This window comes from Vipera berus (assembly GCF_964194415.1).
Source record: "Vipera berus genome assembly, chromosome: 4".
Taxonomy (NCBI): Eukaryota; Metazoa; Chordata; class Lepidosauria; order Squamata; family Viperidae; genus Vipera; species Vipera berus.
The window spans coordinates 36,527,442-36,553,035 of NC_138206.1; the positions used below are offsets into that span (position 1 = coordinate 36,527,442).

General features: G+C 34.1%; 1 protein-coding gene across 5 annotated transcripts in view; it reads right to left on the reverse strand.

The window, feature by feature from the left end:
• Positions 1-1,224: 1,224 nt before the first annotated feature.
• Positions 1,225-25,594, reverse strand: part of MORC1 (MORC family CW-type zinc finger 1) — an 86,008-nt gene continuing 61,638 nt past the window's right edge. For 3 of the 5 annotated variants that reach the window (XM_081327302.1, XM_081327301.1, XM_081327298.1), the window contains 12 exons: positions 24,006-24,108; positions 23,028-23,163; positions 21,429-21,497; positions 20,322-20,534; positions 18,211-18,297; positions 12,298-12,373; positions 11,390-11,489; positions 8,334-8,477; positions 7,196-7,286; positions 4,371-4,421; positions 3,079-3,261; positions 1,225-1,776 (listed from right to left, as the gene is read on the reverse strand). In XM_081327302.1, the coding sequence (XP_081183428.1) occupies positions 1,696-1,776; positions 3,079-3,261; positions 4,371-4,421; positions 7,196-7,286; positions 8,334-8,477; positions 11,390-11,489; positions 12,298-12,373; positions 18,211-18,297; positions 20,322-20,534; positions 21,429-21,497; positions 23,028-23,163; positions 24,006-24,108 (1,334 nt within the window). In that variant the 3' untranslated portion in view covers positions 1,225-1,695. The remainder of the gene's footprint in view (positions 1,777-3,078; positions 3,262-4,370; positions 4,422-7,195; positions 7,287-8,333; positions 8,478-11,389; positions 11,490-12,297; positions 12,374-18,210; positions 18,298-20,321; positions 20,535-21,428; positions 21,498-23,027; positions 23,164-24,005; positions 24,109-25,594) is intronic. The other 2 variants (XM_081327299.1, XM_081327300.1) reach the window with 2 other exon arrangements.

Here is a 25,594-nt window from a genome sequence, read left to right on the forward strand (position 1 = left end):
TCCCAGGTTTTGCTGGCAATCTGAGCAATATGAGTTATTTGACACTTTCTTAAACTGTTCATTTGTTCAGCCAAATCTGCCAGACTTTTAGTCCCAAAGCATGTTCATCCCATTCTATCTTCAGCTTTATTTTGTTTTAATTGACTAATTAACATTCAGATTAAATGTTTGTCTGTGTCTGTGGGAAGTGCTTTCCTCTACCATTGCTTGTTCTTCATTCTGTTGAAGAATTCTGTCTTCCAAATAAGCTTTGATCCACTTTCCTTTGTACAGTCTTCTCCCTTAACATCCTACTTAAATTATTATTAAATGGTTTATGTAGAAGAAAAAGCCGGGGTGTGGGGTGGGCGGGTACAGGGTGTAGTGAAGAGAGGAATCAGCCTAGAATCTCTATGTTGCCACAAGCAGACTAAGTTCAATCGCTTTTGAATTATTTTAACCTTTATCTAATGCTAAAATAGTGCTAACCATTAGTTGACTAGTTTCCCGTGCAGACATGAGCAATAAATCAGTTTAATTGGAACTGATGCCTGACAGTTTAACATTATAAAGCTTTGTGATGTTACTTGTACTACTTTCAGATGCAGTTATAATTTAGATCAATGTATTTATCAGTATCCTGTTGTTTACAAGATATTAAAACATTAACTTCTTGAAGGTATTTTTTAATTTGTCAAAAAATAATAAGAAAAACAGCAGGATTTCTAATCTTTAAACATTATGGTATTAGTTTTATTGCATTAATTAATTTTGAATTGGGTTTTCACAAAAAAATTCATGAGTCTCATGCTAAACTATTAATTCATAAGGTAATGATTCATTATATTGGATTGCCTTATCTATGAGCCATAAATTTAGAAATGTTTTCATTGTAGCTGATCAATAGTTAAGGCTTCACCAACCAGCCTAGATATCTGGAAGTCTAGAAGCCACACAGAGAAAGTAATTAGTGATTTCAGAAAGAGAATAGGATTATGGCAAAGAAAATGAAATGGAGAGAAAAACATGCAATAGATAGAAAAACTGAAACAGAATAAAAAAAATCAGCTACAGATGATTATTTCAGGCTTCTAGAAAGAAAGCAGGAACAAAAAGTATAGATTGGATACTTGAAATGATTGGAAGGAAGAGAAATATCCTGCAAGTAATACTTAAACTCTATTAAATGTTTCCATTAATAAGTTCATATCAATTACTTCAGTCAATAAGAGTAGTCGATCAAGCTGTAAATTAACTTTATTTATGAGTTGTGGTAAATTTTAATAACTTGACATAAAAAACTTTAATTTTCATACAAAATGTTCTATAACATTTATGGGGTTATTTCAAAGCAATAAAAGTAAACAAAAACTATTTTAATAATTTCTGCAATAATTCCAAAAGAATATTCAAAAGACTATAGACTATAGAATACAAATCATTTAGCAAATATTTTCTTGCTAAATGTCACCCATAGACTTCAGTGTAAATACTCTTCATGGACTGGTTCCAATAATTTCAAAATATAACAGGTAAATCATAAAAGTGCAATTTAGAACTTTGTTTACACTATAACATGGAAGACTTCTGCACAATAACTGTAGATTGTTTACCTTCTGTTATCTACATATGTATCTTATTATACGTTACAAAGTGTTAAATACACTCCCGTTTTCTTTATCCAACAATGTAGATTCACTTATCAGTGATTAGTATTTACAGGAACCAAGGGATTTCTTGGTTTAGACATTCTTCCAGGATGGTATCGACGTGTTCCAGATTATTTATAACTAGATGCTGAAACAACAGACAGCAAAAAATGCATAGTATGTTATAGTAACAGCTCCAGATAGAATTAACCTAAATAGCCCCTTTGGCTAAAAACTACGTATCACAGGCAACTATCGTATGCAATGGTTTTCTTAGAATGGAAAATTTAAATAGAAAAAAAATCACTGGAAAAGATAACTTTTATTCAGACATTTGATTATGCATAATATATGCTTGCCCTACTCCCAAACTCTGATACTTCTGTGTTCTATCCCAATCTTGTAAAGCTGCACAGGAAGATATGAACATTCATGTGGATGTGAATTTTCATTGTAATAGGGGATAGCTTTATCAGTTGTTCCAACTATATAGACAGAACTTACAGAGTGGGACAGCACAATCATTCTTATAACTGATTTCATATTTTATTCAGACTTAAAAGTGTAAATAAGGCTAAACTCCATCAGAAAAAGAGCAGCCAAGGAAAATATTTTCATTCTCAGCTTCCCTCCTGTTTTGCAAATCATTATTTCCTTTTCTGAATGGCTTTTGGGTATTTTGGCCTATATTTGGAGACCTGTATGTTAAGACCTTTGTGTGTGAATGTGTTGTATATAATTTATATTGGAAATTATATAATTTTATACCTTATCTTATTACTATTATTTTATTTTTTCAAATAATATATTAAAACAATAATTTATTGTTTAATATCTGTTATTTCTGTGAAATTCTGATGCAGCTTTAGAGCAAACTTATCTGAATCACCTGTACTGAAAATTCTAATAAAATCAATAGTAATATTCAAGTTAAAATAACTGAATAATCTAGGATTCCATTTTATTTTGTTACAGAGTTATATAAAAACAACTATTTGTAAGTAAGGACCAGCTTGTCTAGTGTTTTAAATATCATTCTATGTATCAATACATAAAGATAGACATTAGAAGTGTCTGCCCATAATAAAATTTGGTTAATTATTTAAGTTTTAATTTATATCTCATTAAATGAAAGTATCCTACTGATCAGGGAAAATATATTCCTTCTTACTTTAATATGTCAATGGAAACAGAGCTTGCCAAACAAACGGCAACTTTAATATTTTCATTTTCCATTGCTTATCATTCTAAAAGCATAATAGCCCATAAACCTTTTTAAAAATTATTTCCTTGGCTTCCTAATGAACCTCATTTGGATTACAGCTCTGTTGGAAATATTGAAACAAACCATATTTTATGTGACATAGAATGATAATACTGAAATATAACTTTTACAGAAATAGAAGTCATCTAATTGCATCTAATATTGCAATTGAATAATAGCACTTACAGGATTCATTTTTGATAGCAATAGGGCTATTTTTCTACGAAGATGTTCAAGCTTTTTTTGGGTTGCTTTTACTTGCTCTTTGCGTAGATAAATTTGTCTTTTAATGACACAGACTTTTTGAAAGCATTGTTCTTCTTGAAGCTGGAGTTTTTTGGAAAGTTGTCTTTCATACTGTGAGAAATACTGAAATATATGCTTAAATGTTTGCAAATTACTACAAATTTTAAGCAAAGTTTTACATTCCCTGTGCAACTTTCTTCCATCTATTAAGGAAACCATCCTCCTCCTTTTAAACAGTTGCTCAACCTCTCTATGGAAGAGGCTCTCTGACATTTTCTATAGCACAATATCCAAGACACTATAAATTTGCAATTCCCTCCCTCCTCCACAAAACAATATACATATTTCAACTATGAAACTGGCCACTGGAAGGAATTATAGATTGGTCATACAGCTAAGAATTCTCAAGTAGCGAGGTTAGGAAATAAACTTAAAACTGTGAATAATGCAGTGAAAATGCAGATTTCAGTTCCACTTTTAAGTGATAATAGGCGGTTATAAACTCTAAGGCTAATGCCCTTACATCAAAGATAAAGAATCCCCAAATGTCTTGTGTGGTTCCAAGAGTTCTTATTAAATTAGTATTTCCCAAAGTGAAGAGAAAAAATATTCAAAACCTATCATATTAGCTATATCTACTTTTGATTCAATTTAAAGGTTAATACAAATAAATTGAATTTAATTTTTGTCCTTAACCTAGACCTTACCCAACATTATTCAAAAGCCTATAAAATGTGCATCCCTGCTTAACATGATTAGGTTTGAGTGAAATACTAGTCTTTGTTCTGCTGTTTGCCCCAATGTCTCAAAAAATTTTTTTGCTGCTGAATCTGGAGATTTGATTTATAGCATAATTACCCTGGCTATATTTTAAAGGTAGCCCTTCGGGCTCTGCTCCTGAAGTTAAGTATATAAAGAGAATACAGATAACTTTTATTTTAGATTAGAAAAATATCTGTATTCACAAAACAAGGATCAGTATAAACACAAGAAGATGGTTTTCAATGGCAAGACTAAGAGACTTAAGAGTTGCACATAATTCCAACACAATTTGTAACAAATATAAAGTTACAAAGCTAGCAGCTGAATAATAGTTTTACATGTATTAATTAAGCATACTATGAAGCGGTGCAATCTCATGAATTGCATCTCACTGTTATTTTTTTTCAAGAATCTATTACCAATGATGAAAAATCAGTTCAGAAAATATTCGTTACATTTTTATGTTTTACCTGATCGATGGATAAAACGACAGTCTTATTGTGATCCCAATGTCTTTTTAACTATTTTTACAAAAATAAAAAAACAAAAGGAAGTACATAGGAAATGTTATCACATAGCTTAATCATATAAATAAATCAAACTACAATGACTTTAATCATAGTTTTGCCTTTCAAAAGTAGAATATTTCAAAAAGAATTAAATTCATATTAGACCTAATATAGACAGTTTGGTTTAATGATTAAGGTAGTAGACTAGGAACTGGGAAGCCCAAGTTCTTATCCTGTAATATCTACAAAAGACAGATAATTAACTTGTGGCATCTCTAGTAATGATAAATCACTTCTAAAAGTATTTTCAAGAAAATTGCATGGAGTTGTCTATGTAGTCACCAGGAATCAAAACTTGTTCAAAGTCACCAAAACACAACAAACAAAAGAAGAAAGATCTAAAAATGCTTTAAAGGCCTCCATAGACAAAAATGGAACAGAAATAATGAAAATAATAAATGAAATAAAAATGGCCTTAAAATAGTAAAGTTACACACACCTCAGTACAAATCTGAGATCATATCTCCAACCTGCAATTTGCATTGTGAAGAAGATCCTATGCATGGTGATGTCCTAAGACACCTTGTCCACTTTTTAAATGTAAAACCAATATCTGGTTGTTATTTCAAAAAGAGAGATCAGAATTTTCGTAAAAAGCAAGCAACATGGATTTTCAATGGCTATGTAACTAAGATTTGCATTTACTGATTTAAAAATAATAAATTGTAATAAATACACAAGGAGAGTTATAAAAATTTGAAAATTACAATAAATTATCTTGTTTTAATTATTTATATTATGTCTTTACACTTTGTAATAGTTTTATATTGTAACCCATACTGAGTGTAGTGAATTTGTGACATATACATTTTTACAAACAAAATAGTTGAGCATGATTCATTGCTCAATTTCATCCCCTATGTTGAGAAAACAAATTATGGAAAATAAAATTCTGTATGAAACTATTTATACTCACTTTAGCTACAAGAAGTTTGCCAGTGGAAATTTGCAAGGCAGTTTAAGGAGGACTCCCTAAGTAATTTTCCTTCTAAGATAAGAGTCTATATTAGAAGGCCTAAGAAAGGAAGAACTAAAACCCTTTCTGATGTTGGTGCCTTTAGAAACAAAAATGAAGATGAAGAAATTTGCAATTGTGACATGCAATATCTCTAGAAAGTTTGTTCTTCTGTCTAAGAACCTGGCATATATTTGCAGAATCTACAAACTTGGCAACAGTTCTTGAAGAATATTTGAAAGGATGGAGTAGCGGGGGGGGGGGGTATGCTTTGAGTGTAGCTAACCTAATGAGAAAACAGATACTACCTAATGAGAGAATGATTAGTTCAGACAAAGGAGGTATTAGAACATAAACTCATAGTGAAAGAAAGGAGCCAAGTAATATAAATCAGGAAGCCCAGAGGATAATGGTAACAATTGGAAGCAAGAGATACAGATGATCTTCTGCACTACTAGAATTCAGAAACAGTTTTCAGGTTCTCTTAGGCTCTGAGTTTTCAGAAGCAGGAATAGAAGCAAAACAGGACAATGAATATCTACATAAAGGAGTTGTGATAGGGAATTTGAAACTGAAATGAGAAAGTTTCAAGTACAGTAAATTTGATTAGGGCTAGGAGGGATTTAAATGAATGACTGGCTATGTACATGATGCCAACTGGAGAGTCTGTTTCTGAGATAAATGTCTGAGTTTCCTGCTAAGTGTTAGCGGGAGATAGATTTAACCCCCCTCAGAAAAAAGGAAGAAAAGGCAAAAATGTACTTGGGGAAAGCATATTGAGTTTGGTTAGGGTTAGAAGAGCTTTAAATTTAATCTTCATGGATTGGAGATGAAAACCTTGAAATAAGAAGATTTAAGTGCTACACCAGGGGTAGGCAACCTCGGCTCTTTTATGACTTATGGACTAGATGAAAAAGTGGAATTGGAAATAGTGCCCATTTAACATTCAATTAAAAATAAGAAAGAAAATTGGGCCATAAGGTTCAGGGCATTTGTTGGCTATACATTAACTCTCAGAATACAGAACAAGATGAGTTTGAACTCTTAATACAAGAAGATGAATATGATTTTCCAGGTATAATAGAAACTTTGTGCGATATCAGTGAAAAACAGCAGCTGAAGGACATTTGCTTGAAAGAAATAGAAGCAACAGAAGAGAAGGTCTTAGACTATATATACTAAAAGTATTTATTATGTTAAGAAACCCAGAATGAATGAATGAATGAGGCAGTGCTGTAAACAACATCTAGATAAAAATGAGGACAAATAAACTGTTGCTGATGTCTACTTTTAGCTGCCTAATATATATATGATGTCTTCCAATAGCAAATGATGTATCTTCAAAGAAAAATGGGAAGTTATAGCTGCAATCCAGTCTGCATCAGGTCTCTGAGTCTTCAGCTTGCCCTGTCCGAAACAGGCTTATTAGTGAACTCGGGTTGAGGAAGGCATAAGATATCAAGTATCCTTCACAAGATACTCACTAGCGTGGAAAACCTAACTGAAGAAGTGGAAATGACCATGTAATGCTAGTAAAAGCAACTAATGAGAAAATAAACTCAAGATAGGTGGAAATTCCTAAAAAAGGGCAAATTAAAAGCATAATTACAAATAATTCCAATGAGAAAAAAATGAAGGGTGTAAGTCCCTTTATTCAGCATCAGCATAACTTTGAATGATTGCTAAATAAATGATGTTCAGTAAGAATACTAGTATATTGGTATGTATACGTTGACACATTTATTTTAATATAATTTAAATGTTCACTCACATTGAACATAGATAAAACATCTTCTGGGCACATAGATGTAATATGTTCTCTTGATTTATCACGTTCAGGTAAAAAATAGAGCAATATTTCCCTGAAAAGAAAATGAAACATTGCAGCAAAATAAGCAACCATACATGCCAGTCATTACATGGTTCTAGAAACTTCATGAAGGAGAAAACCTTCTCATGGACATTTTTAAGGGGAGGATGTACATACAATGCTTTGCTCTTTCTATTAGTAGGAATGGTATTCCTAGAGACTCAAAATCCAGACTTAATACCATATATTCAAACTTATGAGAGTATATTTTATGCAATTGATAAAATAGAAACATCCACAAATGGTGATAATATGTACATCTGTTATCGTTAAAGACACAAGACCCTTTATTGAAACCAGGTTGATACACAGCCATTATATATTTTACCAGACAGTTTAGGCATTTCTGTGTTCAACTGAAATTATTGCTGTTTTTACAACATTCCAGTCCTTAAAACTACACTTCTGTAAACTAACATATTAAAAAAATAATGAATTGCTTTTAAAATCCATTTAACCAATTTGTTTTCTCACTTAGAGGAGTAAAACAAAAAAGCTATTCCTGAGTTTCTGTTCCTATCCCAAAGGAGTTCCATGTAGTAATTAGCACCTCTGGGACCAATTAGCAGCTCAGGAGGATTTTTCTTCTAGGAGAAAAATGAATAAGCTCTTTATACGGCATTGTGAATGATTGTATCATAATGCAGCAATTCCCCATGTCCAAAATAGAGTGGGTAATACAACAGATTTTAACAAAAAAGTACAATTGTACTTTTTCAAAAATGTGCTGTTCAAATTATCATGTCTGTCTGAAAATGTAAATTCTTTTGATTACCTACTTAGTAAAACAAAAAAGTATAATAGCTACCCCCACCCTAATTTTAATTGTGGCTCTTACTGAAACAGTCCCTGGAGAATTTTATATAAGGTATCTTTAGCACTGATTTCACAGAATGCAACAATAATTAAATGGCCATTTTACTGGTGTGAAATTCAGCCTAAAAATATGACTTTGCACTGTTTACAAGGACACACACTGACTAAAGTATATTTACATTCCTTTATGTACTTTATAAACTTGGTCTTTAGGACCACTCACTTGATACGAGATGTTAATGTCTGAATCATCTTGGTTTTATTTATGTTCTGGGAATTTTCAGTTATGTGTGAAGAAACTGCTACTAAATTCTCTCCCACAATACAGACTTGATCTTTGTCTTCTTTTGTAACTGCTATGGATCCACTAAATAGAAATACCATAGGCATTATTACAAATTTTACATTATACCCAATGTAAGCAGATAGAACCACATTGAAAGCACAACGTTAAATTAAAAGGATCAGATTGTGCACTTTTAAATCATCTTTATTTAATATTCTAGTTTAGACACCTGTTATTCAATGATTGCTAAGCCAAATGAACAAATAATCTGATTGGGCTTAAGTTGCTATATCACTACGATACTAGATCTTAGAATGACCCTGTCAGATCATTAGCTCACTTGGGTTGGCATTTGTGTTGCCTGCTCAAGATTTCTCAGAGGCCTTTGCAATTGCAAGTTACAAATTCAGATAATTTTCTGTTTGCTTACATTTTCAATACACAATATTTCTTGTCTATAGGATGTTAAGTACAGGTGAAACTCGAAAAATTAGAATATCATGCAAAAGTTCATTTATTTCAGTAATGCAATTTAAAAGGGGAAACTCATAAATGAGATAGACTCATTACATGCGAAGCAAGATAGTTCACGTCGTGATTTATCGTAATTGTGATGATTATGGCTTACAGCTCATGAAAACCCCAAATCCACAATCTCAGTAAATTAGAATATTGTAAAAAGGTGCAATATTCTAGGCTCAAAGTGTCCCACTCTAATCAGCTAATTAAGCCATAACACCTGCAAAGGGTTCCTGAGCCTTTAAATGGTCTCTCAGTCTGGTTCAGTAGGAATCACAATCATGGGGAAGACTGCTGAACTGACATTTGTGCAAAAAACCATCATTGACACCCTCAAGGAGGGAAAGCCTCAAACGGTAATTGCAAAAGAAGTTGGATGTTCCCAAAGTGCTGTATCAGAGCACATTAATAGAAAGTTATATGGAAGGGAAAAGTGTGAAAGAAAAAGGTGCACAAGCAGTAGGGATAACTGCAGCCTGAAGAGGATTGTCAGGAAAAGGCCATTCAAAAGTGTTGGGGACTTTCACAAGGAGTGGACTGAGGCTGGAGTCAGTGCATCAAGAGCCACCACACACAGACGGATCCTGGACATGGGCTTCAAATGTCGTATTCCTCTTGTCAAGCTGCTCCTGAACAACAAACGTCAGAAGCGTCTTACCTGGGCTAAAGAAAAACAGGCCTGGTCTGTTGCTCAGTGGTCCAAAGTCCTCTTTTCTGATGAGAGCAACTTTTGCATCTCATTTGGAAACCAAGGACCCAGAGTCTGGAGGAAGAATGGAGAGGCACACACTGCAAGACGCTTAAAGACCAGTGTGAAGTTTCCACAGTCTGTGTTGATTTGGGGAACCATGTCATCTGCTAGTGTTGGTCCACTGTGCTTCATTAAGTCCAGGGTCAACACAGCCGTCTACCAGGAGATTTTGGAGCACTAAATAGTTCCTTCCGCAGACGAGCTTTATGGGGATGCTGACTTCATTTTCCAGCAGGACTTGGCACCTGCCCACACTGCCAAAAGCACCAAAACCTGGTTCAATGACCGTGGGATTACTGTGCTTGATTGGCCAGCAAACTCGCCTGACCTGAACCCCATAGAGAATCTATGGGGCATTGCCAAGAGAAAGATGAGAGACATGAGACCGAACAATGCAGAAGAGCTGAAGGCTGCTATTAAAGCATCCTGGTCTTCCATAACACCTCAGCAGTGCCACAGGCTGATAGCTTCCATGCCACGCCGCATTGAGGCAGTAATTGCTGCAAAAGGGGCCCAAACCAAGTACTGAGTACCTATCCATGCTTATACTTTTCAGAGGTCCGGTACTGTTCTATGTATACTCCTTGTTTTATTGATTGTATGTAATATTCTAATTTTCTGAGATTGTGGATTTGGGATTTTCATGAGCTGTACACCATAATCATCACAATTATGACAAATCACGGCTTGAACTATCTTGCTTTGCATGTAATGAGTCTATCTCATATATTAGTTTCCCCTTTTAAGTTGCATTACTGAAATAAATGAACTTTTGCACGATATTCTAATTTTTCGAGTTTCACCTGTAAATCCCATAAATTTAGTTCTCTATAAAACGAGGGGAGGCAGAATAGAACTTTTCAAATGTTTAGGTCCTACTGTTTTTTTCAGGAGGAAGACATGCTCAAATGTATACAGCAAACGTATTCTGAGGATATGTGAGCAGTTAGCATTCATGCATGACTTCCAAAGACATTGCTTTATAAACATGCATGGTAAGACATGCTTTCAACAAATAAAACTGACATCTGGCTTTAGCTGTACTGAGAATTAACATTCATCAACACAGAGCATCAACAGTTTTAAAAATAATTTAATATTAATCATATACTGTTTTATTATATGCTTATATCTAATTTTTAAAATTAATCACAATTCTAATTAATAAGTAATCATAATTTTTCTTTGCAGTGGCATTTGCTTTGTACAATCAGAAATAACATAATGGAAAAATTCTGCTTAAGTCCTTATATTTCAAAGGATGTTTACCTCTGATTGAACAGAATGAATATTTACTAGTGTGATGCTTTTCTAATATTACATGTATATACTTTTGTATTTACCAAAGTTAAGCAAATTATTTATTATATGCAAATTAATTATATGCAATTAAAACAATACTTTGACTTTGTTCAGTCCTCGTCATTAAAACTATTGCAATGTTACAGTGTATTTCACTTTTATATAGTGTATTTCACTTATTAATTTCATATCCTGCCTTTCCTCTAGCATTTTGAAATTACATACACTGCATTCCATTCTATTTTTTCCCAAACAATTCTCTCTATGTAGTAGATTGGGCTAAGTAACCAGTGAAAGCCCATGTAGCACAGTTCTGTGGCTGAGTTGGATTTGATCGATTCTCCTGAATCCTAGGCTAACACTAAACAGTGCTAATAGAAGAAATCCAGAATTTGTCTACCAAGTGTTCCAATTCACTCACCTTTTTGAGTTTGCTGATAGCATATACCTTTTTTTAGATTTTCCATGCTTGTTTAGACCAAGGAAATTATCTGCTGTTTCTTCAGACTGTTCCTGTTTTACTTCATGTGGTTTAAACATTTAAGATAATAATAAACAAAGTTATTAAACATGGATTTAACCAGATGGCCAGGATAAGAAAACTGGAGAACTTCCTGAAAGTTGGGGTTTTGAAAAAAATGAGTGGAAAATGTAGTTACGTGTTAATTGGTTATATTAGCTAATAAATTGTACAAGAATTTGAACTTGGTCATGGCTTGACCAACATGAGCTTCATTATGATTTCCAGTTATTTAGGACATGAAAACTCTCATGTGGAAGTTCACCTTTTGAAGGATGTTCCATAATACAATTACAGAGTGTGCAAAAAAACCCCCAAACCCCGTTAAATAACACACTATGTTGTGTAATTGCTGCAGGGCAGAGATTACTAGAAATCTTTTAGAGATGTCTTTCATTCCTGATCACTCAGTATTATTAGACAGCAACAAAAACTTTTCCTTCTTCCTTTAATATCATACAACAATACTATTTTTAAATGCAGTGCATTATACCACATATACTGTTATTATGGTTGCCATCTACAATACAGGCATAAAGAGTTCTCTGCAGTTTATTCAGTAAACACCTTCTAATGACCATTTTGATGTTGTGATTATACAGTATCCTAGTACTTCAATTGTTTTTACCTTTTACCCAGAGAGAAGGTATTAGCAATGAAACAAAAAAATAAAAATTCCCAACTTCTGCAATAACTTCATCCAATGACCCCTTGCCCCCTTTAGCGCATTTAAGATATAAAACGACATCTGAAGGTAAGATTGTTAGCTTTAATCCACATACAAGTTAAGAGTTTAACATCAACATTACCTTTTGGCATTAAAAAGCATCCTGCAAACAATTCATTCTTGGGCAGATCTTCAGTTTCACTATCAGATGATATGATCTGCAGTGAAACACTTTGGTTATAAAGAAGTAGCATGCAAGTCCTAAATAATTAACTTCAACTTAAAATGTATTACTCACACCTTGATTTTTCTTTTTATTATTCACACGCTTTAATTTTTGCATTGGAGGAATAACTATATATTTCCTTATCTACTTTCTTGGAAACTATTATAGGTTAGAAGCAACTGTTTGCCCCATTTAATAAAACAAGTAAGAAGTGAGATATTTGCTATTTTACAAACATGTGTCCCCCCTCCACTTTGCAAGGAACTTTTTGCTTCTAGAGTCTAGACCATTAGCTATTAAGAAGTATTTTAAGGAAAAAGTATTTTCTTCCTAATTTCATGTAAAGTCTTTCTTGAAGGTTTCCTGGGTGTACTATATGTAGAAAAACAACAAAGATTTACTACCACATTTACATTTCAAATGGACTCTGTGAATGCAAACAAAATTTATTTTAATCTCTGGTTATTATGCATTTTATGATGCAAATGATTCTTAAGTTATTCTAAAATGTTTGTTTTGCATTATTTTCTGGAAGCCAATTGTTTTCTTTTCCATAATGCTACTTAACATCAGTCTCCAAAGTGACTGTAAAATAGTATCTTTAAATGCTAATATGCAGTAACATAATTAACTGACAATGGTTAATTCTTTTAAGCACGTGCAAATTATACCAGTGTAACTGTTTAGGGACTTTTTCTTCATTAGAGACAGACTGTACAGTATTTTTGACAAACCAAACAGTCAAGACAGATGAGTCATAAGTAATAAAGAATATTTAAAAGCAGAATTTTAGAAAGTTGTATGGACCCAGCATAGCAATATTATGCTATATGTAATGAAAACTGGGTTTTTTTGCAAGAATATAATAGAGAAATACAAGTGAATGAGATGTTTACTCCCAAGTATGTTAAATAAATCTTTTAGTAGTAACAATCAGAAGAAGAATGTTATAGCAATTGGTAGCATCTAGCCAGTTACAGCTGACCTCTTGTCTCCTTCCCCTACAGTGGGGTGGGATCTTGCTGGACCTTTTCAGTTCTCTAGTGAAGAGGAAGTTCAAGAGTTGTAGGCCACTCTGGAAGGTGAACTACAAACATCCAGAGGAAGATAATAGTATACAACTTCTGTATACAAGGAAACTATATGGGTAGTCCATAGTTACCAAAATCAAGCTCAATTTGAGTCTTCATTTGTTTGTTAGTCATTCAAAGTATACTGCAGCCAAACACAAGAATAGAATAAGGCAATTAACTATTTAAAAGTAGAAGAGGAGGACAGAATATAGAACACAAGCTATTCAAATTTGACATCAACTCCCATGGTCTGTCAGAATGCTTCTGATTTTTTTCCACCAAAGCTAGCACACAGACATATCTCAATGCTACTTTACGTGGATGGTAGAATCATTCTGTCTCAGACTGGCCTAGGCAAGTTGCCACCCACTGCACAGATGAAGTTAACAATACAACCCTGCTGACTTCTGTTTTGACATCGCGGCGTTGGCGGATACATGGAGGAAAGCTCTGTCTCCAGTGTCTCATTTTCTCCTGCTGGGGGACCCTGGAAAGGGTTGGAAGTCGCCCTGTAGGGGCGACGAGCAAGGAGAGGACCCCGCTTGATCGTGGAAGAACCCCTGCTTGATCCAGGGCAGCTTTTCAAACTGACAGGAAAAAGATCAGCCATAGCAATATGGCCGTCATTCAGCTGCTGACAGCCGAAGTCAAACTTACTACCAAGCACACTGAAAGCAACACAGATGAAGCTGGGTGAGATTTTATCTTCTCTCTATCCTAAGTACTTTCCTGTAAAAGCTCCTTGAAGTACTATCTCCCTGTGAGGAGAGGGGGAAGGGAATTTCTACCCCACTCTCCAAGAATAGCGGCATCTGACTACCCAGGGGAATAAAGCATCAAAAAGAACAATTTTAATCGAATTGGATTTATATGCCTTTGAAACTTGGGGACCCTAAAGTGTCCTATTCTTACTGGAAGTTCTGCAAAAAAGAAATAAAATTGGAAAAGAACCCAGAAAAATTTGGGATTTAAAAAACCTTAAATGGTGCCAGTGACATCTTGTGGTGAAGCTTGGTATGGCAATTTGTATTTCCTAAAAAGAGACTTGGCTCACAGCCCAGACCCAGATATGACTGTCCTGACCTTGGCACTATCCAACTGTAAGAGAACATCTGGGCAGTGAAACTGGCCTACCTAAACTGTGAATGTAAACACTTACTGATTTTTGTTTAATACACTAGAAAGACTGTTTACAAACACACGAAAGAGAAGGACAAAGACCAGCAAAAAATCTTCTCCATGCTAAAAGCAATACATGAAACCATCCTTGCAGTTTGTGACAAAATCAGACCTAAAATAAAAGACCAAGACACCAGCTTAGATGCACAAGGCCAAATTTTGATTGCAACTAAAGAATCAACAATGCAGAAGACAGCAGAAGTGGAACAGCTAAATATTAAGACAGAGGACTCAACTGACCAACAAGTACAGCTGATGGATAATCCAGACAAGAAAGTGACAATATTGAAAATGGAAATGACTTTCTATACAAACCAGAAGAAATTTCAGAAAGAAGAACACACTGAATTGAAGACGAATGTACCAGAGCAAATATGGGGGACTGGAATCACAGGGTGACAATTTAATGAATACAAATGGGCCAGTCCTTCCAGAAAACTGGCAATTAAATGGTCTCCTTTGATTCAAATAACACATATAAAAATGGAGGGAGATTTATTTGATGATCTAAAGACGTTGATATGGAAGCCTAGTTGGCAAAGGAAGAAAACTAGAATAAGGTTGAAAATTGGGGTTTTGATTTATTAGAGGGGACTTTATACTGTCAATTAGAGGGTTAAAAGGAGATGCTGAGACAAGGGGAATTTGGGTTATTAGATTCAAAATAGTTGGAAATTAGTGAAAAAAAAGGATTTAATATTGAAAAATTAGATTTAAAAGAGAAATGAAAATTAACTATCAGGAATATGTTTGATTTATTGACTACTGACTAACCCAGGCAATCTATCAATCTATCTATCTATCTAGGTTTTGATCTATTAAAAGGGGATATTTTATTATTAAGTAGAAGATTTAATATGGTGGGAAATAGAAATTTTTTAGGAAATAGAACAATATTACATTTAAAAAGGTAAAATGTGTATTTTCGATATTACAGTTTCTAATGAAATGAGATAAGGGAAACCTTGGTTACCCAAAGTTTGAAAATTATGGATATTAAAGGTTAATTGGAATATTGATGAGAAATTAAAAATTAGATACAAATTAACAACAGGACATGGATTGTTTTACAAAGATTAATTAAAATATGTATAAGCTAAAAATGTATTGATAAATGTAATAATGGTGTTTTTACTGAGTTGATATAATTAGAAATGTACTAGCTTGAATATGAGATAGTAAATGTTAAGGGAAAAAAAGAGAAGAAATATTTGATGATGTAACCTGAGATTTGTACTAAAGATTTTGTTATTGAATTATCGTTTAACCCGGCCACCACGTTGCTTTTTAAATACTTAAATGTAAAACTGGAAAACCAATAAAATATTATATTAAAAAAAAAAAGAAAACAACCCTGCTATTTGCTAATTGCCTTCAAAATTACAAGTGGCAATAAAATGGGCACAAACGCAACAAGTCAAAGTTCTTAGATGCCTTGGAATTGAGTTTCAGGCTTCTGGATTATGTAACTCAGAAGACCCAAACTTCAGCCTCAGCAACTGAAACTTTTTACAGGACAGAAATGCCTTTTTACTACAGCTGCCATAAGCTACTTACAAAGTATCTGAAGTTATTTTTTTTCCCTATAGGATTGACCCTCCAGACATAAACAGACAATTTTAGTGCCATGTGAAAGTGATAGCTTCTTGATAAAATGTACTTTTATAGCTTTTCATAGGAGGCTCTCCTTCCTCTGGGGTATGAACAAGCCAAGAGAATTCTAACACAAGTTCTAGATGGGGAAAGACAAGAAGGGCATCTCTACTGCTAATGTTTTCCTAAGCAGCTGGTCTTGTATGTTTAGCCTGATGAGATACTTAAACCACATCATACTATCAAAGCTGAGAAGGGCCTTAACACTGATTAAATGTTTGAGTTAACACTCAGTTCAATGCTCTTCAGGCAAGATACAAAAAAATAAAAATAAATCTATATGCTACTCAACTATATGTGTGTGATATAGGCACCATAGAATCTACTGCCTACATTTTACTATCTTGCTATTTTTTTATATAGATGTTAAATTTTGTTTTATGTCTCCTTATCTGATAAAGTACCCAAGTCATTCTGATTTTCTACATACAAACTCTGCTTTCTTATCAAAATATTCTACTTTCCTAAATGGTGACAAATTCTATTTCCCAACATGATCAAATCTTGATTTAATCTCCATCTTTTAATATGTAACTGTGGCTAACTTTTGAACAACTTTAAATAAGTATATAGTTAAATAGGTGTTACATTATTTCAAATTAGCTTTAACATAATTTTAGTTTATGTCTTAGTTTTAGATAAATAACACTCCTAACAGAAGAGTATATATAACTCATATGTAACATAATTCAAATTGAACTGTGGAGAATTGATGCTGTCTAAATTTGGTTGTTTGCATGTAGATATTTCATTAAGCAATCAAACAGAAAATACTATTCTAATCAAAGAATTATCATGGCCAAAACCACACCCCCACTAAAACTTGCAGGGCAAACTACTACATATAAAAAGAGAGCAAATCCCACACTCACTCATGCTGTTGATGTTATCTAGATGCAGTGTTTTGTAAAAAAACAAAACAAAACAAAAAGGTGCCGGAACTCACACACGTCATACAATCCGCCTTGCCTACCCTACAAGGTTCCATCCAAAAAAGGTGCTGGAACACCGTTCTGGGTGTTCTATGACAAAAAAGCCCTGCCTAGATGGATAGTGAGGGACACGGTGGCTCAGTGGGTTAGGACACTGAGCTTATCGATCAGAAGGTCAGCAGTTTGGTGGATCAAATCCCGAGTGCCGCGTAGCAGAGTGAGCGCCTGTTACTCGTCCCAGCTTCTGCCCACCTAGCAGTTCGAAAGCACGTAAAAATGCAAGTAGAAAAATAGGGACCACTACGGTGGGAAGGTAACAGCGTTCCGTGCGCCTTTGGCGTCTAGTCATGCCGGCCACATGACCACGGAGACGTCCTCGGACAAGCGCTGGCTCTTCGGCTTTGAAACGGAGATGAGCACCGGCCCCTAGAGTCAGAAACGACTAGCACGCATGTGCGGGGGAACCTTTACCTTTTTAGATGGATAATGAAATGTCTGCAAGCAAACAACCAAGCTAAGAGAAGACTAAGAAAAGAACTCCACAAGTAGCACTGTTTTTTGGTTCTATAGACACAATTTACACTAGTAATGATAGCGACAATGTTTCCATTATTCCTTAGCTTTTGTTTTATATTAAACTTTGACTGAATGCAGATCTATTAATTTGATTATTGGAGGAGTATGTAGTTTAGTACAAGTTACAAAAATAGAGACTGATTTGTTTCAACCTGGATCTATCCAGAGCATATATTTTAAGATTTAGGGGAAAAAAACCCAAAAAACGAACATGACATACACTTCCACTCAAGATTCCCTCCCCACTTTTGTTCAGCCAAGCTTAATTTAGCTATCAGAAACAATGTACATAAAGTTATCCCAGGTAGATTCCCTAAATCCTCAAATGCCCTCTTGGCTTTTGAAAACAGCTCCCATTCCTCCCTTGGAATAGATTCAGATCAAGGAAAAGCAAAGCAAAACAAACAGGTTCTTACATAAATGATTTCTGGCTTGTTATCTGATTCAATTTTCAATTCAGGTTCTTCATAATACAATCTTTCAAAATGTACTGAAGGTAGCATCTGTATGAGAATTATTTAATAATAGTTAATGAAAAGTGAAAGGCTAAGTGTTGGACTTATAAAATAAGAACTGCCTTTCTCAAATTATTTACTAATTTAAATCAATTATAAACACTAAATAAACAACCTCAACATTTAAGAAAGGTAATCTTTTGTACAAATGTCCTATTTCTTCTGCATTCTTGTTCTATTAACAGTTGTTTTCCCATTTTTAAAAATGTAAACAATACAATGTGGTAGTATAAAAACTATTTGGACAAATGATGAGGTGTAATGCAACCTGCCCCCAACCTGATAATTTCCACATATGTGGAACAGAATCATGATGGCACAAGATTAGGATCAGAAGGCTACCAATTACCAAAACTAGGTAGATGCATGTTTGCACTGTACAAAGTACAATACGAACAGGCTATCCACTATAACAGAGGTCCCCAACCTTTTGGGCACCAGGGACCGGATCCGTGGAGAGAGCTTTTTCTGGGGACAAGAGGGGGCATGATTTCATGTATTGCCTGCATCCCGTGGATGAGGCTTTGCTTGTTTGTGCTGACTCGTTTCTGGCATGTTGTGACCCAGTGCTGGTCCATGGACTAAGGGTTGGGGATCCCTGCACTGTAAGACCCAGCAATGGTAGTCCGAGAATGGGATGGAAAGCAAGGGGAGAAGAAAGGAGATATGGCAAGAGAAAAGAGGGAGGAATGAAGAAAGGAAGAACAACAATACAATCTACTCAACTCAGTCTTTGAATCCCTAGAAGGCAAGATGTGCAACATCTGAAATGCCTCTCTCTCTCCCCCAAATCTCTCACTTCCCATAAGCCAACTCCCTTTATCAGTCTGAAGTTTTAAAAAGTTATTTTAAAATACTGTTTATTGAAATAAGATCAGATATCTTTATGTTCCATATGAACATCTATTACATTGGATATAGAATGTGCATTAATTCCACCAAAAAAACATGAGATGCATTATTATATATGTAATTTATAGCTAACTTGCAAATAAGTGTATAAAGAAATATATGTATCTAAACATCTATGCAAGCATCTCAAGACTTGATTTCCTCTAACATTCTTTCTCTCTATTAAGTGTCTTACGTCCTGCCTTTCTCTGTGGATAAGTCTTGTTTTCCCCCCAAACCTTTTAAGTAGTAATTTTATTGAAACATTACAATTAAAAAAGATAAAAGTTAAGACAAATTGGATAACAAATAAAAAAAATGAATATGCAGAAAAGAAACAGATAAAAATAAAAACAGTGAAAAAAGAATATAGGTAGACTTTGACATAGACCATATTGGAGCCTGCCCATTATGTCATAAAATGGGTTGGTCATGTGATTTTATGTCTGTAGTTTTTTTTGTGATAGTTGTTAAGCTATACCAAGAATGTAAAGCAAATTCTGCAGTCTACAGGAGAACACCATGGTCATTAAGCAAATCATTGGTTCCCTATGAACATGTTTTTTTTTAATAAGTGCTGATTTTCAGCAAAATCATCATAAAATGTGGGCACATGATCATGGGATGCTGCACATCGCTGTAATTGTTGCCATGAGCCCAAAGTTTAGAACTTCGAATCTGGGTCCAGTCCCTTTTTTGGGTTAGTTGTAACTTGAACTGTTACTTGTTAATAAGTCAGAGGTCCCCAACCCTCAGTCCATGGACCGGCACCGGTCTGCAGCATGCATACAAGCAAAGCCCCATTCGCAGGATGCAGGCAGCACACAAAACCACACCCCCTCCAGTCCACGGAAAAAACGTTTCTCCACAGAACCGGTCCTTGGTGCCTAAAAGGTTGGGAGTTCCTATACTAAATGATTGGGTGTAAGTCAAAGACTACCTATAGTTTAAAAAAAGGTTTCCTTCTCAAAATCATTTGATTTTATACATTCATTTAGCAATCTATTTAACAAAATCCCATAAGGCAAACAAAAACTCGTGTTTATATTACAATACAAATTATTAAGTACATTGTAACTATCGTCAGGCTTTTCTTTTCAGCATTTTGAAATATATTATACCTTTGCCATACTATGATCCTTTCTGTCCTCTACTGTGGAATTTTTTTCATCCTTATAAAAATAATGTCTCCTTTCTGAACAAGTTGTTTGCCTTGCCAATGCTTGTTTTTGATAATCTGCTTGTTGCATATATCCTCTACTTGCATTTTTCATAGCCAGGTGTCTATAGGCTTGAGGTGAACCTTTATAAAAAGGCTTCTGGTAGACATTCTTCTAGACATTTTTTTTTAAAACAAGAAAACAACAATCCAATATTACCTTTAAGCCTGGATATGGAAATTTTCTCCAAATTCCCAACTCTTGTCAGTTCTTGGGGAAAAAATGATCCTAAAATTGCATTCTATTAAAATTCTTATTTTTGCTTGACTTACAGTACAAACCAGGATTGAAAAATGGGGTCTACTCTTGCTTTCTAAATTCCAATTTAACTGTTGTAGTCCTGAAAAGCTAGGTTTTCTAGTCATAGCAAATGATTCCTCTCTTGTACTTGTGGTTGATGTAGTTTTATTTAAGGAAATACGTTTTTCCCTGAAGAGAAAATACATTATTATAGCATACTTTAAATATGTAGAGTGGATCTTGCACTTTCATATGTATATTTGCATACATAAATGACAGTCTCCATTGTAGACTGTAGAATATTTGTGGCTCAGGTTGAACTGTGGAGTTCTTAATATTGTCTGAGCTTAGTTGTTGATAGTTAACAATAGTTTTGAATCCCAGTTAATTGCTTTTCTATTGCATGTTTTGTAATTATTTCTACCATATAGTATTTGACTAAGACATATTGAAACAGATTGTTTAAATGGACTATAATGGGAATAATAATGTATTTTGCACATATTAATATTTATTTTTGTTTTCATTTTTAACACTTTTTGCCCCTTCTGAGTTTAATCTAAATAAGGTTTAAAATTTCATTCTCGGCTATGGATGCTCTGTTAAACTTCAATACTTAAAATTTTAAAAAGCATAAGAATGTATTTCCATACAAGATTGAAACTGTACGCTAGGTTAAGTTCTGATGCTTATCTCTGATTTCCATTAATATTAATGATATATGTTTCCAAGAAAGTTATAAATACAATTGCAGTCCAAATTACTCACATCCTTAGCAGGAGTTTTGCTGTCATCTGTATGTTTAACGAATTTATGTGGTTGAATCAAACGAAGTTGCTGTAAAAATGACCCAAAAGTAAGATAGATGTTTTTACTTTTTATTCTTTTAAATAACAATTTTATTATGAATGGGAAACTCAGTGAAAAAAGTCCTATTATTTGCTACCTTGAATATTTACTATGTACAAAGGCAGAATATCAATCAGTTAATCAAAAAATGACATCCCTAGATAATATATAAAAACTTTCCATTCCCCATCTCAACATAGATAAAAATAGAATTCTGAATAATATTACAGGTAAAGTGTTAGTGATTTTGTATTTGTCACTGAAGAACCTTTCAAGGTTTACAGAAAGTGTCTCAAAGTTTGGAACACAGGTTTTACAACCCTACTATATACTTTCTAAATATATAGACAACTGGAGTAGGAATCACCAAGATTGTTGGACCAATGTCCTGACTGTAGCATAATATCTCCTATGTGTCCCTTTCAGGAAAATATTGGGGATGTGCAGTTCAAGGAAATTTTTGCCTTTTCTATGCATTTAGCATGGCCATCTAGTCTGTTTCTTTCTTTAAAAAAACGAGTTAAGCTTCTTGTAAGTAAACTTTTTCATCTAATTGAGGAAGAGGACATCGTTATTGTCTGACACCATGCCTTCCTCTTTATTCAAAATTTCATCTTCCTAAAATTTGCCGCAGATCTTCTTCATTTTATAATTAGCTTGTTTCTGAGACAATTTGTTCGATCTTGAAAAAAAGTTATAGGCATTTTTAATAAAAGGAGAATTTATATGAGCAAATCCTTCTACTGTAGTTATTTCTACCAAATTTATTATACTTTAGTTATACAACAGTCCACATGACTTCTGTCCCACTCTAATAAAAGCTACAAAAAATAGACATTTACAAAAGCATCTACATTACAAGAATGCAGCTCAACACTCTCTGCCCACTCTTTCCTCCTTTCTTTCATTTTAATGAAAATTGATCCATTTCATGTACCTATACTTCTTTCCCTTTATGGAAATTTCTATCATATGAGAGACATACATACTGTACATAAATACTCGTATTTACATTTCCTCATGCTAGATCATAGGAAGAGAATGTGTAGTCTAGTTTTTCTGATTTATTTTTGGACCAAAAAATCAGGCTGTGGATAGATCAGTGATCCAGTCTTTCCGGTTTGTCTGCTTGCACAAATGGCATTGTGTGTGCATACTTGCCCACTGTTCGCGCAAGTGGAGCTGTGCGTGTGCACATGCTCACCTGCTGCTTCTGTGGCCCAGTTCCAAATGGGGCCAAGGCCTGTTAGGGCCACAGCCTGGAGGTTGGGGACCCCGGGGTAAGATAATTCTTAGATGATCCTGGTAAATAATTCTTTCTAACAATTTGATTCATTTGGGATGCCACTTAAATTTTGTGTTCAAAATCACTACCTTCCAAAACACCGCAATTTTAATTATCCAAAGTGTATGTATGATTCTATATAATTTAATAAAAATGGAATTATTTAATTCTACCCAGATAAATTATTGGAACAAAACATATTCATCTCTATGATAATTTATATAATAGCTCACCAGAAAATCCTGATTTTCCACTTTCCTTTTATGCCTCTGAATGGAATCAATTAGCAGCTTTTCTTTGTCATTCAAATAATGAGTTGGGTTGAATGTGCCCAAAGGGATTTTGGGCAAATTCTCTGGTATACTGCACCTATCAAATTATTTTGATTATTGCAAGAAAAATACATTATTTATAGAAATAATTATGCTTTCCTCTTTATGTTTTGCTTGGGCTTCCAGATTTTGGACACTGATAGCTGAATGGCTTTGCACACGGTTTTATGCTATTCATAACAAAATACTAAACCCACAGTCATTGAACATGTGCATTTGTGTTTAGTTGATGTTTTTTATATGTACGTGTGTGTGTGTGTATCTTCAAAACATATGAAAATACAAATCAAATATGTACTGTATATTGGATATAAAATGTTGTTCTGACTTAGTATTCCACGAACTACTGAATGTACAATATGCTGCACTTAATAGCTTAATGTTGTCTTTCCATGATTTCTAAAAGCCCTAGTGTTATTACTGTTATTACTATTGCTCCTAATATTTTGCTCTACCTTTTTGGTGGTATTTAAACAGTCAATCAAGAATATTTACTCAATAAAGGTAACTAATTTGCTAATTACAAAGAATAGAGGTTTCTTTGAACATTTGCTCTTCAACAGTTCCTATAGTCAATGTTTATAATAGTAATTCTTTTATCAAAATGACTTGAGGACATATTTTAAGTGGTTTGCTTGTTAAGTACTGCTGTTGACTTTAGGAACATGCCTACTATTATAGACTTAAATAGCAGTGTATTGTAAACTATTTATAAATACAACAATCTTGAGAGGCATAAAATATAGTTGATATGAATATAAAAATAATTATCAGTCTGATGTCTTATTAGGATCCATGTACATTTAATGGAACTGTGCTGAGGAAAGTAACTCTGCTGGTAGTGAAAGAGCGCAGATTTACTGTAATGTCATTACTTACTTATTTTCTAGAGAGTTGGGACTTCTTCCACAGTTCCAGATCTCATGATGAACATTATTTATATCAGTATTAAGTGACAAGAGTCTCCATTTGAGGCAAATATCTAATGAGTTAACAGAATTAATCCAAAATTAATTATAAACTAGATTTTACATGGGGCATTACCTCTATCATTTACTGTAAGTAATTAGGAACTTGATACCTGTATCACAAATCAGAAAATATTAGTTAAGCTATGGAGTTTTCTTTCAGAATAATACTATTATTATCTGAAATTAGCTTAGAAATTTTTGGGTGATTAAAATAGTTTCCTTCAAATTAAAATCAACACCTGGTAATCACATTTATGTGGTTTCCCTGAAGTCAAAATGGCAGCAGTTTTTTTTAAAAAAATCTAGCTTCAGCCTGGGATTTCCCACTCAAACATTAATCAGAACCTAAGCTAAGTATTATGAAATATGCAATACTACTCAGACCTGAAATACATATTTAAAGAGCATATTTTCCCAGATCTCTGGATTTCACTTAGTGTTTGGATGATAAGCTACTCTAAAAAAAAATTAGTGAAGAAAAGACCAAAAGAAGTTAGGACAACCAGAACAAAAACTGCATTCAATTTAAATTTAGATTTTATTAAAAGAAGATTAGAGATAGACTAAAAGTAGATTAAAAATATTTAATATAATTAAATATATTACTTCCTCATTTAGTAGTGCTTGTTTAGAGACCACAATTGGGACTGGCATTATTGTCCCAGATATGTGGAATGAACCCAGAAACAAACTGGTAACAATGGAGAGAGAGATATATTGTATGACATTTGTTATTCTAGAGAAACACATAACTGTCTTTCCCCCAATTACCACTGACTGGGATTGACTCCAGAGAAAAGAAGCAAAACAGCACAACACTGTGCTTCTCACTCTCAATCCCTTTAGTCAATCCAAAAGGATACCATGGTCGATGGTATCAAAAACTGCAGAAAGATCAAGTAGGGCAACAGTGGATATAAACCTAAATCCTGCTCTCTTCAGAGATCATCCTTAAGTATGCCAATGTTGCTTCATTCCATATCCAGTTCATCCAAAGTCCTCAACTACTTTCTCACTGGCAGCAGCTATCAAGGTCACATTCCTATCATAGTTGTGTAACTGGGTTCCCTCAGCCCAGAAACACTGAATCCATCGCTGTCACTGGTCAAGCCTAGCAGCCAATCACGGTCACTTCTCTGTCTCTCCAACACAGCCACTGACAAATCCCAACAAACAAATATCCATAGGGAAAAAATGCCATTTGCAAAGAAAAGATAATACATATAGAAGGGCTGTCTCCCCAAATGCTGCAGATCTACAAAGTGGTATGCACTGCACATCGGCATAGCCCATCCTACAGCCTGCTCATCTAGGAACGTAAGAACAGAATCTGAACAACCATAACAGGTCCAAATCCAGGTCCAAACCAAATCCAGCCTTAGTCTGTAAATTCTATGAGGACAATCCCTCCATGGTTCCTGCTATCTCTGCCACATTCCAGAATCAAAGACTTTGCTTCAAATTCTTCTAAGATATTTTACTGGATGGTTACTTTGT